Raw genomic sequence first — 18,183 nt, 5'->3', positions numbered from 1 at the left:
TCACTCTCTTGGGGGTGTTGTGTGCTTGGAGACAGAGAGAAAAAGACAAGGGAGGGAAAGAACATGCTAGGACAAGTTATATTTATCCTGTGCCAAATTGAAGCAAGGTAATGCTGAAAACCTGCTACAGAAACTGTTTCTTTCTCCTTGATTGTCTGCAGGTTGACATTGAAGCTTCAGCATTATAAAAATACCGAAAAATTAAGAAGACTGTCTAACATTTGCTAATGTAGCCTGTGGATCAGTCAGGGACGAAGTAGAGCAGTATTTGATGCCAAGCAAAGAATGTGTAACTGATGTCAATGCATTACACTGACCCTCAAGTGAGACCTTACATGGAACTTGATAAAAGATTTTCTCAGCAGCGCATGGCAGTAGTGTCATTCACTACCTGAGGTTTTCAGTCACGATGAATCTTTATTCTGTTTCCTCCCGTTGCAGCTGTGAGCGGGGCTGAGGACGTGGCACTCTACGTGGGCATGGTGGCGGTGGCCCTCTGTCTGACTCTGTTGCTCATCGTGGTCGTCCTGGTCTACCGGCGAAAGAAGGAGGGCCTGGACGCAGACGTTGCGGACTCCTCCATCCTCACCACTGGCTTTCAGCCCATGGGCATCAAGCCCAGCAAGCCAGGTGTGTGGGCACCACGGCCGCGCAGGCCTCCCCCCCACAGCAGTAGGACACTGTTCTTTGTTCTACCCTCCTCTGTGCGTCCGTCGGTCCTTCGTCTGCCCACTGTGACAGTGCAGCACTCATCTACATGTACCACTGATCCTGCGTTTGTTTGTGGTTGTGGAGGTGGTGTGAGTGTGTTTACAGTGGTTTGTAGTCTAAGCAAGATGTATTATGTCGTGTGTTTGTGTGTGTGTGTGCGGTGCACGAGCTGTTTATTTGCCTGCCTGACACATTATGTTTCGCCACCACCTCATTGTCAGGAAATGTACCCACTCTGTTTACTGCCTGTGTGGAGCCTCTGAGGTTTACCAGCGAGTAATAGAAATACAACTGTCTGAGTTGGATGGAGATGGGGAACTGGGTTGCAGTGCCTGTGATTCACCATGGAGAAAAAAAAAAATCCTTTTTACATTCTGGGTGCTAAGCTGCATCTGAGTTCTGTTTGGAATTGATTGTGTGGTTGCTAAAGAGACAGACAGACAGAGATCGACAGAGAGAGAGAGGGGAGGGAAATAGACTGGCTTTGGGTGGAATTTGTGTTTGTGTATTGTCAAGAGTGTGTGCGTGCGAGTCTTGTGTTTCCTGCACCATGTGTCTTTTCCTGTTTGTTTCAGTTTTTCTGTGTGGTGACAGCTTCAGAGAGTGTGAGGTCTGTCTCTGTGATGTATGAACCACCCTGCCTGCCACTCATGATGATTCACACATTTGCTTTGTCTGTTTTCTTTTTTTTTATTATTATTATTGTTCAAACAGAGAATTCCCATTTGCTCACCATCCAGCCCGATCTAACTACCACCACCACCAGTTACCAAGGCACCCTACGCTCTCGCCATGACGCCACTGGGAAGTTTTCAATGACCAACGGGCCTCTGCTGGACCCGCTTCCCAACGGCTCACACACGCTGCACAACGGCAAGCTTAACTCGGATCCCGCTGAGTTTGTGAGCAGGCTGTCTACTCAGAGCTACTTTAAAACGCTGCCCCGGGACGTGGCTAACACCTCCTATGGGACCTTCAACTTCCTGGGAGGCAGGCTGACAATCCCAAACGCAGGTGGGTTCTTTGTTTATGCTCATATAAGTGTAATAATGTGTGCATTCTTTCTCAGGTTTTCAGTTGCATCCAATTAAGATCTTATCCAAATATAGTAATATCTGGCTCCAACAAACCAAGATGGCTTTATAACAGTAGTCCACAAATCAGTGGGTGATGTCAGAGTGGGTATACACTTGCTTTGAACCCATGTGGGGAAATCAAGTGACCATCATGCAGCACAATGCTGCATTTTATATGTAACATGTTTCACAAAGAGCTCATGAAAAATAATAAATTGCAAGTATTGAATGTTGTATGTGATAACTAGACAAATGATAACAAAGAGTATCATTTTATTGTAATATTGTTGAAATTGTTACTGCGTGGTCACAAAAATGCTGAAATTTGTGATTGCTTGCATGTGCACAAAAGGGTAACAACTTATGTTTCAACATCAATATCTACTCAACTCCGTGCCGATGGAAAGTCAGGTGAAGTTTTGAAGTCCGTAACACATTTTTGGAGCTTCACAGCAAAATAGAGTTGCAGCATTCCCCTTAACAACTGAAGCAGATGGGGACTTGTTGTAATGCATAAAAAAAGGAAAAAAAAACAACAAGGAAATGCATGAAATGGCCCCCTGCAGCTCGTCCACTGTAATCCAAGACTCCGGAAGCCCCGAGATCCCAAATTGATCTGAAAATACCTTATTTAAACCCTCTTAGAGGCAGAATTCTTCAGTGGAGCTGCTAAGCTTAAAGCATTAGCGTGCCCCCATCTGAAGTGGGTGCATGTGATCGACTGTGCGTCAGTTTGGGACCCCAGAGGCTTGGACTACACCGGACAAGCTGTATGGAGTTTGTTTTTATTTCGGTTGTTCCAAGTCTCCATCTACTTCAGTTGTTCAGGAGACTGCTGCAGTGCTATTTTGCTTAATAGTTTAGCTTCTGAAATTCTGCCAGAATCAAACATCATCCAAGACGAGATCCTTCTGCTCCTCTTTTACCCGTCCAATCTTTTATGAAATACGAAGTCTGTTCGCCACTTTAAATTAATACATTATTTTTCATTTGCAAGCTCTTTGTGACACTTTGAGAGAACAATAAAACACATAAGGTGAAGTAAATTGCAGCATTAATTGTTTTCAGCCCATGCAGCACTGATGAAGCTGGATGAAAGTCCCCAAATCTGTCGAACGATGAGTTACCTGCCTATTGACAAGTCTCTGTGTTTACGGCCCTTCCCTTCTCTTAAGATGAGAAGGAAAGAACCTGAGTTGTGCAGTAAAAGCAGGTATTGTTTTTGAAGTGACAGGGAGATTTCAGTAATCCTCTGTAGGATGTTCTGTTTACTGCTAGACATCAAACAAGAAAAGTTCCATCTTGACAACGTAACATCTGCCACAAAACGTAGAAATACCGTGGGAACAATCAGTTTTTATTTGTAAATGCACATTTCATATATTGTCATTGCTATTACATAAAAAAGAACATTTACAGAAACTTTATTACACCGGCTTTAATGAGGCAATTCTTCCAACTAGACATTAACAAGGAGGATTTATCAGTAACAGATGAGTCCCATAAACGTCTCCCTGTCTCGTTGAAACCGACCCAGACCACTCAGCCTTTAAATCTCGTGCATGTGTACTAATAGTCTTGTACCAGGACAACAAAAGTGATGCAGTGCTTCATACAAAACAGCTTAGTGCACAGGCTGTATTTCTCTGTGTGATACAAATGAGTTTACAGTTATAAGGATTTATTTTTAGCTGGGTGTTTCTAAAGTGGATTATGTGGGAAGGTCTCACTTGTTTATCCGAACATTGAATCTTACAAAATAAGGTGTTTTGGCTAAAAAGTGTCTTGTCAGTAACCTACATCTACAGGAACGTTAAGTGCAAGGATGGGAGACGATTCACAATAAAATCAAGAGTGTGCACTAAATGCGTTTTAGTCTGAAAGATTCCTGGAACAAAAAAACAGAACAAATTATTCCAATTAGGCCGCCTCGCTTGTGACAGAGCTGGTCGAATTCGTAGCCGATGTCCACAAGCGTCAGCTCTGCACTGTGAGCGTGGACAGAGGAATAGAGATAGTCCATTAAAGATTAGTCTGATAAAAGATATAAAAAGCCCAACATCATTAGTCTCCTATTTTGCTTCACCCTCTTCACATTAGCTGAGAACAGAGCTTATATAATTATACTGGAAGACAGTGTTTTCACTTGGCTCACTGTAGGCTGTCCAGATTAGCTGATCACAGTGCCAGTACGTCAGGACAAAAGGTCTTTTTTTTCTGTTTTTCTTCCCATCTTTCCCTCTCTTTCTCTCCTCCACTCTCTTACCGATATTTTATGCATGGATTAACTCAAAGCCATGTCGACTATACCACGCATTGGCACCGTTTTCTCATTGGGACACACACGCATACAAAAAAAAAAAAACCTCAGCACTTGCATGCATCCACTCACAGGAGATATAGTGTCATTTAGCGCAGTTTCCAAGCGGGCACAGAAGAAGAAGACAGAAGACGGTTTATAGATTCAGACAAGGCTGCGCACATTCAGGCACCTTCACCTTATTCAGACAGATGTTTTCATGGAGAACAATCCAGAGGCTGTCACACAGTCACTGTTTGTATCACATTTTAAATAGGATTCTAAGTGGATGATTTTTGGCATAAGAATCGCAACACAAATGCCACAACACTCCAACTACCTCAATAGCTCTCTCAATTCTCCAAGGTACATTCCCCTGCTCTCCTGGGGAAGAGCAATTTTTGCAGGAGTAGTCTGTTCCATAGTCTCAATTATCTACTTTGTGGCAGACGGAGGACATTTAAACTGTGACGCGGCGTGCGTCTTTGTCTCTGCTAATTGTTGACCGTGGGGACGCGTGCCGCCTCGGCTGGCGGTGCAGAGATTTGCATCTACTGTACCTGGCGGAGGCTGCCTCTGACCTTCAGAATAGATTTGCTTTTTGTTTTTGCAGCCATACAGTTTTGTAGAGTGGGCCGGCTCCCTTTTGTGATATGACAAAAGCGTTGTTCAGTCAGAACAAATGAGCCTGTCCCCCTCTTCCTCACCCTCCTCTCCCATTCTCTCTCCCTTTGTTGTTATTTGCATTAGGAATCAGTCTGCTCATTCCTCCCGAGGCCATCCCCAGAGGAAAGATCTATGAGATTTATCTCACTGTTCAGAGGAAGGAAGATTTAAGGTGGGTCTCTTTAACACTGCCTAACTGGCAGTCCTCCCTGGATGCCACTAGGCTGTTTGTTTTGATGCTCCACTGTTCCATTAGGAAAGGCTTAAGAGTCTGTGCCAGTACTGTGGAGGAGGGATGTAAATAAATAAGGTTGCCTTTTACCAGGATGTGTACTATTTAAGTTAAATGAATTGTTCGAAAAACACTGTTTATTTGGCTCGCTACATTCAGTCTCAGGAGACACCGTGATTGTAGCCTGCTGTGAATGTGTTACTCAGTCATCACAACTTGCTCCAGCTAGTCAGTGAGTCCAACAGGCTTTCACTATTCTCTGTTACAGCTCCTACATAATTTGACAAGGTGGCGGTATCATATCCTACAAGAGACCAGTAAATTCTCACTAATAACTCGGAGAGTAAAAGAACTTCATCTCGACTCATTCCCCTCTCCCCGGTGTAGGTTACCCCTGGCTGGCTGCCAGACCCTTCTCAGCCCCGTGGTGAGTTGTGGCCCTCCGGGGGTGGTCCTGAGCCGGCCAGTTATCCTCAGCATGGACCACTGCTCTGATGCATGCCTCGACAACTGGGCCGTCCGCCTCAAGAAGCAGAACTATGAGGGCGCTTGGGAGGTGAGACGCCACCTCAACACACTACAACAGCACAAATCCTCCATAGAAGACAAAGTCGCCACTGACTGAATTTGTTACTGAGCTCACTGAGAGCTTTCCCCCCAAAAAGTTACTCAGCGACGACTTGAAGCTCGCTCTGGAAAGCACTCAGTGCTGTATAGCGGAGGTAGTTCTGGCCCAGCACTCAACCACTCCATAGGGTTTAAATTATATTGACCATCAGGTGTTTTCTCATTGGGCTGGAACAAAAGCTTGGAAGCGCCGGCTCTCTCCAACTTGAGAGTTGCTAGGCAACATGCGTCTCAAAACAGAAATTCTCTAAGCAAATTACTGATCCTCAAAGTACTCTTCTGAGTGCTCCTTGACCATTTTTGACCGCTGCTTCCAATTACAGAGCTCCCTCCCCGTTTTTCTATCCATGAAATTTGAAAGTTACCAGAACTGCCAGACTCCAATAGGATAGAGTTGGGAAGAACGTCTGCTGTCTACACACACACACACACACACACACACGCACACACACACTCTCCTGCAAACAAACGCAGTTCAAGGCAGTATACCCATCTCAACAATCCAGAGAGATTGGAAAGGGTGCTGGTGGGCTTCGGAGTGTTAGTAGGTCTTCTTTCATGTTCGATATTGTGCATAAATTATTCAGCCTCCCCGTGTGTGGCGGCGATGGGGTGTCTGTGGGATGGATTGGCCTGTCTGAGGCAGAGGTTAGACCAGCACTTTTAATCATCGGCCGGACCAAATATAGCCCAACAGGCTGACTGCTGCGTGGTCACCAAAGGAAAAAAGGAGCCAGGTGGACGAGAGTGGAAACATCCAGAGAGAGAGAGAGTGAGAATGAGAGGGGAAAATAAAAGAAAGGAGACGGAGAGGGGAAAGGCAAAGTGGACAAGCACATAATGTAGATGTAGAGGAGTGATTAGAAAGAGTGGGAGATTGGAAATACGGCTCAGGAAATAACAGAAAGCCTTAAAGAGATGGTGAAAGTGGACATGCAGCGGGAGTAAGAGAAATGAATTGCCTGTAGAGTGAGCGCTCAGTGGTGTAATTGAGCCACCTCACTCTCTGCTCCACTCCGAAGAAATATTAAGATGATGAAAAAGTGAGACTCCATTGTGGTCGCATAGCAAATGAATTGTGTCAATACTAATTCTATTGATGTAGATGGGGTCTGGTTGAATCGATCCTAGAGGGGCTCGCTGGGCATTTGGCAGGCAGTATGCTCTCTTCAGCGTGATTGGCTAATGAGAAGAGTCAGTCAACTGGCATGATGGGATTTTAGAGAAAATGTTGTCACCTTGGGTCCAATTTGTCCCCATCAAATTAGCCCCGAGAGCAGTGGAATTATCCCATAAAACTATGCTGCACCGTGATGGGATGGGATATTTGCGGAAGTGCATCAACTTTATTAGAAATGCAGTTGTGATGCAGCACTTCATCTCTGCAACAAAGTGAGCAAAAAATCCAATATTTAAATCTTTTGTGTGTTTTTTTTCCTCCTGTGCAAATGAAAGCACCAATTAATTCTTGCACTGCCTGTTAGTGTTTTTAACACCCCTCACCATCAGGCAGCCGTGTTGTTTTGCAGATAAATTGGCAAGCTGTTTTCACCTTTCTTAACAAATCTCAGAGGCTGAAGGAAATTCCGGAAATCCCAATAATCCGATATTTACTGCACCTCCACAGCCTTTTCTTCCTCCAGAACCATCTATTCTTGCCAGGAATCTATTCGAGTCTCCTTTCATGTCAATTGAGCACCTCGTTCATGCATTATTAAGTAAATTGATGGTGTCCTATAGAAAGTGTCTTTGTATGAGGGAATGTGTGTCTTTATGTCACTATGGAGCAAGTGTGCTGTAGTAAACGGGAATTCGAAGGAAGAGGAAAGTATTCCTTTTTTTGCCCCCGATTTAAATCTCATAATTATGTAACATTACCTTAAAGAACTTAAGCTTAAAGGGTAACTCCACCTATTTTACACATTAAAGTGTGTTAACAGGTCATGGGGAGACCACTTCTGCATATGTGAAAAGTATGATAAAGACTTTCATGGCTTCAGAGAAAGCAGCATATAATCTGATAAACTGCCTCCAGTGCAATCAGAGTGGCGAGGTTGCATTGTAGGTGAAGTAAGTGCCAGGTTGTGAAAATTAATAATAATGCATGAAGTGAAAAGGCAATATTTGTTTCTGCTGTATCAATTTTGATGATCTTTGTGTCTGTGAGACCGGTGGACTCTTGCTTTTCAAAACCTGGTGCCTACATTACTCACAATGCAACTTAGCCGCTGAGTTACATCACTGGAGGGAATTTAGATTACATGCAGGTTCGTCTGGAGCCACCAACGGCTTTATTCGACTTTTTCACATATGCAGTAATGCTCCCCAAGACCTATAAACACACTTTAATGTGGAAAATTGGTGGAGTTACCCTTTAGATAATAGTTTGTCACGCTGCAGGAGAGACAGTTTGCTTCTGTGCCAAACAAACCTTTTACAAACACACACCTACACATTCAGACACCAGGCACCCAGGCAAACACATTACCCTTCCCTCCTACACAAATTGGGTTCTTGACCTTCCGTTCACACCTTGTTTTTTCCCCGTCTCCTCCAGGACGTCCTGCTGATGGGGGAGGAGCTTGTGTCGGAGCCCTATTACTGCCAGCTCGAGGCCGAGACGTGCCGGCTCTTCTCTGAGCAGCTGGGCACCCTTGCCCTAGTGGGAGAGTCCCTGCACATGGGCGCTGCCAAGCGCCTGAGGCTGGTGCTCTTCTCGGACGCATACTGCTCCACGCTGGAGTACAACATCAGGGTGTACTGCATGGACGACACACAGGACGTCTTTAAGGTAAATTGTGACGGATGCGGTGCAGTTTCTCAGCTGGAGATTGCATGGATGGAGCAATTTTGCATCAGCTGAGTGATAGGTGTACTATTATGAGTAATAACATTGTCTGTCACATTGGAAGGTTTGTGGAAATCAGTGCAAGCAGGAGTTAGGCGTGGCCATGGTAAATTGAACAATATTGCAGGCTTGATTACACCATGTGCAGTTCAAGTGTGTGTGATTTGTTGAGTCTCTCCACCCGGACTATAGAACCAGTGCATATATCCCGGTTAATACAGTCTCTGAGTGTGTTTTTGTGTGCATGCTTACAGAAATTCATTCCGCTCATGCCGACTGCTGTGGGCCGAGAAGTTTCCCATTACTTTGTACAACAGCATATTTCGCTTCTCTTTTTTGCTCTCCACATGGACAGAGTATAATCAAGCACTAATGCCTTCCTCCCTCCCCCGAGGACTGCCTCTGAGTAGCCTGTTAAGATTTCATTTGCATGGTTAATTAGTAAATTAAAAGGAGAGCCTGCCCCAATCTTTTCCCAGCAACCCCCATTCTCTCTCTCTCTCTCTCTCTCTCTCTCTCTCTCTCTCTCTCTCTCTCTCTCTCTCTCTCTCTCTCTCTCTCTCTCTCTCTCTCTCTCTCTCTCTCTCTCTCTCTCTCTCTCTCTGTACCCGTCTCTCTCTCTCTCTCTCTCTCTCTCTGTACCGCTCTCTCTCTCGGTACCGCTCTCTCTCACTCCAAGCTGTTCCTCCTTGTCTGACACCACCCACAGCCACAAGTGCCACTTCCCACTCGAGTCCACTTTTGCCGGCTGTAATGGCTGACCTCCTCGTTCAGGGGTTCCGCCGCCGGCACAATCTATGGATTGCTGCGGGACATAAACAATGGAAGTCAGCAGGGGGCTCAGGATGAAATTAGCACTCTCCCATTCAGGGAGCTGTAGATGAGATGAGAGCCGTACACAGGCTCTAGCTGTGGGGTGGGAATTACTGAAAAAGATCCTCACTTGCATCTGTCTTTTTGTGGGTCAAATCTGCCCCTGCTGCTAGCTTTCTCGGTTACTGACAGCTATTGCATGATAGCAGGCGTGCTCAGGGAAATAGCCGGCTGATATTAAACCGCGGTCTGACGTAGAAATAAATGGAAAATGTTGCATACAGGAGCAGATGCAACCCTGTTTTTTCATTTACCTGCTATCAAAACAGTTGTAATGATAGGATTCTCTTTCTATATTCAGATCATCGGGTCATCAGTGTTGTTTTGCTGCAGTGTGACTGTTGAAATGACCTTGTACATCCTGTGTTGGAGGCAGGAAGGCTGCTGGTGCACAGAAAACCTCCTTCTCTCTGCCTCTCCCTCTGGCTAGCTCTTGTTCTGCTATTCTCCCGCTCTCTTAGCCAGGAAAAGGACATCTGAGCTTGTTGACTCCGGCACTTGTGCTGCCATACTCTGCGGCTCCCTCGACGCCCTTGAGTGCATTAGCTCCCCGTCTCTCACACAACCTGGTCCTGTGGTAAGCCACGGCGTCTCCGGGGTTTTGTAGTTTTTAGTGAGTGATTTAGAATGTGGCCCACACTGTTTAGTAATCTCGACTTCACACTGCTCTTGGTGCCATTATGGAGGGAGCAGTTCATTTAGCAAGTACATTAACCACTTTGAGTGGAGATTAAACTTCCCTGGAGAGGTTCAGCCTAATCACTAATCACTATCTTTAAAATGCACCATTTATGATTAGACGTTCACTATGGCTACCATTAGATTTAATAGTAGTTTGTAGCAGTAGGTGGTACGACGGAGTGGCACAGCAGTGTTTTTTCATGTTTGTGGTGACGTACAGTACTCGCCTCAGCACATCTGAATTTTATGACAGCATTTGCAGCCTGCTAAGGCACTGCACCTTCGTTTTTCAGACAAGAAGTCAACTTTTCATGCATTAAACAGGCTGTACTTTTGATGGGAGATGAAAAAAAAAGAAAAGAAAAAGCGTTTCTCTGCCTACTTCTGTTGGCTGTTCACTGGCAGGAGGAACTGCAGAAACCAGAAGCAATGCTGAGGTTTTCTCCTTAGTCCCCTCGTCTGCTGTCAGTCTGCTCTGACAAGCCTACATCAGCGAGAATGACTCACGCACACACACTCGCAAATATCTGCACACATGTGCGTATGCTACACTTCCACGCTGTACCACGCAATCTCTTATCTCCCAATTACAGCAGATTAGAACCAATGTTATTGTCTTTGATCCTAAGTGTGCAGGGGCTCTGGGGAAACTGTGACATTTCCGTCTGATGCTTGCCGTATGTTGGCAGGGCTCTGCCGGGACCAATTAAGTTAATATTTAATGTGTGTCCCACTCTTGATGGGCCCAGCCAAGGCTGGCACAGCAGCAGAGGAGACATGATCGGCGTTTGGTAGCGCCCTGACTGTGCACTCGGTTGTTCCCAGCTAGACCTGTGGGAGAGCATCAGTGATGTTCTGCCATCCCACAACTGATTGAAACACCTGCAGTGAACCAAGCCTCCGACTCAGTACAGAGATAGACCTAACAGCAGCATCTAATTAAACTGGTAGGGTGCCCACAAAGGTGTCTTTATAGTATCAGAATATGCTGCAGCTTGTTGGGGTTTTTTTTTGTATACTGTGATTTTCCAAATCTGTCAGCTTTCAGTTTGAACGACAAATTGTTGCTCAGTGTGTTTTCCTCTGAGCATAACCCACGTTTGAAAAGTGGAACAATGACAAAATATCCTGGTGTTTATTGATAACTAAATGTTCTTCCTTTACACCCACAACTTTGCGCTGTAAGGCCGGTGTTTTTGTATAGTTTAAAAAAACAAAAACATGTAGAATGATTTATAAACCACCCACTTTCTGTCACATTTATTTTTCACAGAGGTTGAAGCACAAGTCAGTTTCTCTGTTGGTGTGGTAGACTTCTTGAAGGATCACCATAAATTACTAATACAATAGCTGGCTGTGTGCATTTCTCCTCTGATTGATCGTTTTGATACTTCTGTTCATAGAATGTAGACTTTTAATCTCTATAATCGAGACATGGAATTCTCACTATCTACAATATGGGACCTTGGGTGTACACTTATAATGCTTGCCTGCTAAACTAAGCTAATTAACACCGTAATCATTATATCTGATTTACATCATTATGGTGGCCTTGTCATTGTGAGAGTTCAGCATGTGAGCATTTTGCTCAAAGCACTGCTGTACCTACGTTTAGCCTCACAGAGCTGCTAGCATGACTATAGCCTTATTGATCATCACCACAGTGAGGTTAAGTGACATTTAACAGCCAGAAAATATCCCCTATCCTACACCTGGGCCCAAATGGTAAGAAGTTAACTCCCTTTGTACTCCTAATATTGTATTTCGGACTAAATAATTCATGCTTCCATCAATATGCATGTAATGAAGCTAATACTTTCAGCTTTTGGTGTATTGATTGTAAAAGTGTATGTTCCAGTGTTTAACGGGTGTTTAATTGATGTCTAACTGGCTAAATAGCATCTCCTGGATTCCTTTATACAGTCTTTGACCTCAAGCTATTATTCTTGTTTGTGTTTAAAAGGGCTCATAAACTGTTTATGTGCTCCCTTCACTACAACGTCGCCTCGTTCACTCCCGAGCAGCAGGCTACAGCTGACTAGAAACTTTTTTTCACTTTTATGTATCAGAGGAGAGAAAACCAGCATGTACAGACTGTAAATACAAACGGTTGTTCTGATCCCCCCCCCATCAGAATAGTTACTGGCAAGGAATTTATAGGGGGGAAAGAAAAGCACACCCCAGTAATTGCTGGCATTAAGTTAAAGAAGACAGTCAGCTTTATCACTGAGCCCAGCTGAGAAATTGTTTCCATATTATATTTCTGTGTTCCTATGTGCTGTTTTTTTCTCCCGTCCTGCTCTGTGATTTATCAGGGCGAATGTGCTTCTTTTCCCTAGCAAAACACAGTCCCCCATTTATAACTGAGCAGACAAGTCCCTTCTATTTGTAGTTATTAATCAGAGTTGACTGTAGCGGGCACGGCCACTGGAGCTCAGACTGATAGACTCTCAGTCAGAGAGGAAAAGCCTGTCACATCCTGCTGACAAATACACAGATTTATGGAGCCCACATAGCCAGGCTACTCTCTATAAACAAATGCATTTGCCTGAAAAGAACCGCTCTGAAAATGGATCATCGCTTTGAATGCACATTTTTAAACACATGAGGACACGGCACTGCTAAGAGTGGAGGGGTGAGGACGAGTTTATGAGGATATTAAAGCCTGTACATCTCTCCATGCTTTGGATGACATGTAGCTTGACTAATTAACTGATCAAACGCTAGTTATAATCCCCATCAGAGCTAGTTAAGTTAATCAGTTTATTATACACCAAGCCAGAACAATGAAAGACCACATGTAGTAGCTTGACCTTGCTGCGAGGGAAGCAAAATATTTTTAATCTGCGGCTTTGAACCAGACCAGTTCTATGTAGGCCTCTGCAAATGCTTTGATTTAGACTGTTTCTTTCCTGCGTCCGACGGCGCTGCTGTTGTTGTTGCAAGAGGCGAGTTTGGTGCAGCCACTAACCTCTTTCTGTCAGCACCAGCCCGCAGAGATTAGCTGTATGAGTGTCTCTTGTTTCCCAGTGGAGCCCCGGCCCCAGTCCATCACAGTCCCAGCTCTGGTCCAAGCCGAGAGGATGAGGGGTGGGAGACGAGAGTGAGGGTGGGGGGAAAAAAGGGGGTTGAAGTCATAGAAAACTGTGACCATGATTGCAGTAATCCTGTTATCTCTCCTGCTAAAGCTGGCCACTCTAGTGACCTGGAGACACAAATGTTAAGCTGCCTCTGTCTCTCTTCTCTCTTGCTCCTGCTCTTTTCCCTCCTTCCCTGCTCTATCTCACTCTCTTTAGCCAGCCTCATTGAATGTCAGGGGGTGGTCTTGGCTCTGGCCGACTCTAAATTCACAGTCTTCACACACACCACAGGCTATCTCGAATTCCGTCAGAACAAAAGGGGTTTTTCTCCTGCAGCACTTGAACTTCTCGCCCATCTCATGCATCTTAATGTTTCCGAAGTTGTCTGGGGTCAGGGTGTCCAGGAGAAACAGTTTTTCTTATCTACACTTGAATGGAAACGCAATTTAGATGTGTTGATGATTAATATGTGATTTGATAAACTAATCCAAAAACCTTGCATTGTTTTCCCGCGGAAAGAGTAAATAATACAGTCAAATTTAGCTTCTCATCCATTAGCTCGCTCACACTGTCATTTGTTAACAGGATAATGGGGCGTAAAGAGGGCCATTATTCTCTCAGTCCAGAACATATGCTGAAACCCTGCACAATAACACACTAACGCACACACACACAAGCGAGACGGTGTCATTTGAAAGCAAGGATACGTGCACACTGTTGTGTATGTCCCCGTCAGGTAGCAGGGGTGCCATGTCCTAGACCCTGTTTGATCGTAATCCTGCCGTGTCAGCCTTGAACCTGACAAACTGCTAGACAGGCCAGTTAGTATTCACTCTAGTAGCTATATGTTGATAATAAGATAATTGGCATTCTGCACTCCCTCATGCTTGCAGGCCTATAGATTTGCTGCTATAGGTCAAAGACGCGATCAAAGTCCACAAGCCCCAATTTGCAATGCTAATCGCCCCCAACACATAATTGTGCTCAAGAACTGTGGTAAATGAACCTCTTTGGAAGCCCTCTTAATGTGACTTTTTGTCTGTGTAAGAGACATAATAGCAGAGGGCTTTTAATTCTGCAGAGAATGCGCTGCCCCCTGTTATTAACTCATTAGACCTCGACGCTTTGATTCAGAGCCATTGTCTGACCTTCCCACTCCCAGTAAGTGGGCTGGGTAACATCACAAGTCTCCGGCGTGGCAGCACAGTGAGGGAAGCACTCCATCCAGCCACATACAGTCAGATCACTGTATATCTTTAATGCTATGTGGCGTTTGTGTGAGAGGGATAATCCAATACACATGCAGGAATGGAGCTGGCTAATCACAGGGGGGGGGCATAATATTCGTGTTAACAAGAAGATAAGCACTAAGCAAACACGGAAATTAGCAATGCGCTGAGCAAACACTGAAATTCAATTCTCGGGCTCAACCCCAAAAGTGCTCATTCAGTAAATCAGAGAGCACATCAAATATCAAATGCAGGTGGAGATTCCAAATGGATAATTAACAGCTTCCTTTCCATTATAATTGGAATCAGTCGAGCCGTTTCTGGAAAAGGGGGCAGAAAATTGAATCAGTGTTGTGCAGATAGAAATTACTGCCATTCTCCACCTTAATTGGATGTCTTTGCTGAAATCAGACCATGGGCAACCATGCTGGCATGCAGCGCCCAACATATGGCCACCATCTATACACACATCTCCCTCCTGGAGCCGTTGTCTTTGAGATGTCTGCTAGACTATGAGGTGTACTTCTGCTGCCTGTTTTTCCCTCTGCTGCCATCATGTTTCCCTCCTCACGCAGATTAAAAGAATATATCTTATTTCCAAGGTCTTTCCTCGCTGCTAATTTCAGAGGTCTGTCTGTTCTCTGTTGTAATATGCTGTTCTGATTGGAGTGCGAGTTAGCACATGTGAACGCCCACTAAAGTATTGGATTGTTAAAGACTCGCTCAGCACAAAGCATCCAGCTCAAAACCAATTGATAGATCAGAGGAAAGTGCGGCAGATATTGTCATCCCATTCCAGATGGTCATTTGGATGGCAACAAATGGTCCACTGAGCAAGTCCCACAGAGATTAAAATATTAAGCATGCATTTACAAATCTCTCCTGGCACAAAAACAAAAATGAAATTAAGGAGATTCGCCATGCGAGAACAATAAGCAGTTGACTAATGGCTCGTTCACTTACTTCATCACAGCCCAGGTAGCTAGTAGGCCGGGATGGCTGCGGCATTTGCATGCTAATGCGGTTGCTGAAAGCTGGGCACGCTCACACTGAGGCAGGGATCAACCTTGTGGTGACATTAAAGCAGCGCTGTGGAAACAAGTCGGTCCAGCCCGCTGCGGCCGCATGCAGGGACATTATCTTCCTGTCCTAAGATGTACTGCGCCCCTGCCTCGTGTGTGTGATTGTGTGTGTGTGTGTGTGTAAGTGACCAAGCAAGTGTGTTTATGTGTGTGTGTCCTTCTGTATGAGTCAGTTCCCACGATGTTTTGTATTTCTTTGCGTCTATGTATGATGACTGTACAGTTTAGAAAAGGAAATTGCATAAAAAGCGTGAAGAGGAAAACCTGCACACAGTTCCCGATTGTATTGTGACTCTGATGTTAAATGTGTTTCCTCATGCTTTCTTTCATCAGGAGGTGATGCAAATGGAGCGGCAGCTCGGGGGTCGGCTGATTGACGAGCCCCATGTCCTGCTTTTCAAAGACAGCTACCACAACCTGCGTCTGTCCATCCATGACATGCCCCAGGCGCACTGGAGGAGCAAGCTGCTAGCCGGCTACCAGGTGCGTTGGGCGGCCCCCTCGGGCTGCAGGGGCAGGGAGTCACTCTGGATCAGGGCGGGAGCATGGAGATGTAATACAAGTGCCGGGGTGAATCTGTCAAATTTGCGTACCGGCGGTTCGAGAGCTTTCTAATGTGTTTGTGTGGACGCTCAATTTAAAAACCGGCGTTGACTCTGTTTATTTTAAATTAGCCATCGAGAGAAATGAAAGAAGAATGGAGTAAAGCGATGTTACTAATCAAAAGTTCCTCAGGAGCAACTTTTTATTGTTAATGAGGGTTCATGGTCCAGTCCTCTCTCAAGTCCCAAGTTGTTTTAATTTTAGTTGCTTCAGAGTTTTAATTAAGTATGTTTTGGTTTCGGCTTCAGTTGATCACTTTAAAGATTCAAACAAAGGAGTGTTTCTCAGTCTATTAGGGCAGGGCTCCGCTGTCCAATAACCTTTTCCGTTCTTGGCACTGTTTGCAACTTTAAGTCATTTGTTGGAGTCCAGGGAATGTTTGTAGGTGTATGTGCGGGTACATGTGGTTGTATATGTGTGCATATGGGGAGCTTGGGTTGTGTGCACTAACCCAGAGCGGCAAGCTGATTGATTATCCTGGCCACCGCTCTCTCAAAGGGAGCTCCGATGAAATATAGAGCAGTATGTAAATATCTGGACCTTCTTGGAAGCTCTCAACCGCCACTGCACTCCCCACACCTGCGTGGCCCACTGCACTGCAGCCCGGCAACAGAGACATGAGGGCTGTTCAAAGAGGAAGAGAAAATGTTCTGGCTGTAACTATGTAAGCACTGAGCACCAGGTCCCCAAAGAGAACACACGGGCTGTGCCAAGCAAGCAGCGGCAGCAACAATGCACCCAGAACAGAGGCTTATTCCTCTGGACTGTGCCTGTTCATTTGGAAGTGTTATTCCCCTCTCAGCAGTGCGGTCAAAAAAGGCCTTTAGTCTCCCTGGGGCCCCCGGGAAGACTTTTGTGCATTTCACCCGTTGCCCCCCTCCATCCCCCCCCCCCCCCCCCGCCATCTGTCCACCTGGATAGCAGTGCCACCGTTTGGTTGGCGGCATGTACTGCAGCCCAACTTCACACTCTAGTTCTTGTCAGCTGTTGAACCTAGCGTGAAGTGAGGAGTTAGTATGCCCTGTATTTTTTTCTGTTTTTTTTTTTTTTTTTTTCTGGTTACCTCTCAGCCTCTTGTGGGATATGCAAACGAGCCATGAATATGGAGCAACAGAGAGGAAGATGTAGAAATTGTCAGTCTTGAATAAATTCAAGCAAACACTCCCAGGTAGCTGTTTGCCAGACAGAAGCTGGAACTGCACAGTGGTTCTACTCATAGCTAATAAGCATACATGTATGTCTCCATGTACCATGATGTTTTTCAGATTCAAAGCAGCGCTGTGACACTTCTGCATCATTTGTAGCTCAGTACATACTTAAAAAGAGCAACTGAAGCATAAGTGGATGAATAAAACATTTTTTAGTTGTGTCACCCTTAAAATATTATGTTCGATTGCCCCTGTGATCATCTCAGACAGCCTGACAAGCTATTAAGGCCCTTTTAAAGACGCTATTTGTCACATTATCGCCCTTTAACTTACCTGATTGTTGTCAGTCTGCCGCCTCAGATATATTTAGCAATGTTCACCTAAAGATGACAGCTTATGCCAGTGTAATTAATGATGATCTGGGTGTGTTCGAGGCAGGCGGTCCTGTTACGGCGTGTTTCAGACATGCAGATTCCTTCTGTGCCGCTGCGTCACGGCTTGTGCATGCTCTTTTTTTTTCCTCTTCTTCTGCAGGAGATCCCGTTCTACCACATCTGGAATGGTTCCCAGCGGTACCTGCACTGCACGTTCACTCTGGAGCGGCTCAGCCTCAGCACCTGTGAGCTCACCTGCCAGCTGTGCGTGTGGCAGGTGGAGGGGGAGGGACAGAGCTTTGGCCTCGACTTTAACATTGCCAAGGTATTGCTCAGCGCCGAGCCAATTATCACCATTATTCAGCATTTTTATACATAATAAAGGAACTGTTTTTATGCTGTGCTGGGAAAAAATCTGCTTTTATTCCTACCAGGACACCAGAGCTGTTGACTCCGAGTTCCTGCTAATGGACACTAACGCCACAGCTCTGGCAGGGCCCAGCGCGTTTCAGATCCCGTACCTCATCAGGCAGAAGATCTGCAGCAGCCTGGATGCCCCCTGTCCCAACGGAGCCGATTGGAGAATGCTAGCACAAAGACTTAAACTTGAGAGGTAACTACCAACTGTACAATACCATAATACCTCATCTGATC

At 45.3% G+C, this 18,183-nt stretch overlaps 1 protein-coding gene across 4 annotated transcripts in view; it reads left to right on the top strand.

The window, feature by feature from the left end:
- Positions 1-18,183, top strand: part of unc5a (unc-5 netrin receptor A) — a 141,818-nt gene that overhangs the window by 117,583 nt on the left and 6,052 nt on the right. For 2 of the 4 annotated variants that reach the window (XM_030395372.1, XM_030395370.1), the window contains 8 exons: positions 442-630; positions 1,426-1,725; positions 4,837-4,924; positions 5,372-5,540; positions 8,169-8,402; positions 15,738-15,887; positions 17,690-17,854; positions 17,964-18,142. In XM_030395372.1, the coding sequence (XP_030251232.1) occupies positions 442-630; positions 1,426-1,725; positions 4,837-4,924; positions 5,372-5,540; positions 8,169-8,402; positions 15,738-15,887; positions 17,690-17,854; positions 17,964-18,142 (1,474 nt within the window). Of the gene's footprint in view, positions 1-441; positions 673-1,425; positions 1,726-4,836; positions 4,925-5,371; positions 5,541-8,168; positions 8,403-15,737; positions 15,888-17,689; positions 17,855-17,963; positions 18,143-18,183 lie in introns of all 4 variants that reach the window. The other 2 variants (XM_030395371.1, XM_030395369.1) reach the window with 1 other exon arrangement.

The sequence above is a fragment of the Sparus aurata genome, chromosome 18 (assembly GCF_900880675.1).
Source record: "Sparus aurata chromosome 18, fSpaAur1.1, whole genome shotgun sequence".
Classification (NCBI taxonomy): domain Eukaryota; kingdom Metazoa; phylum Chordata; class Actinopteri; order Spariformes; family Sparidae; genus Sparus; species Sparus aurata.
This window is presented reverse-complemented; position numbering and strand designations above follow the sequence as displayed.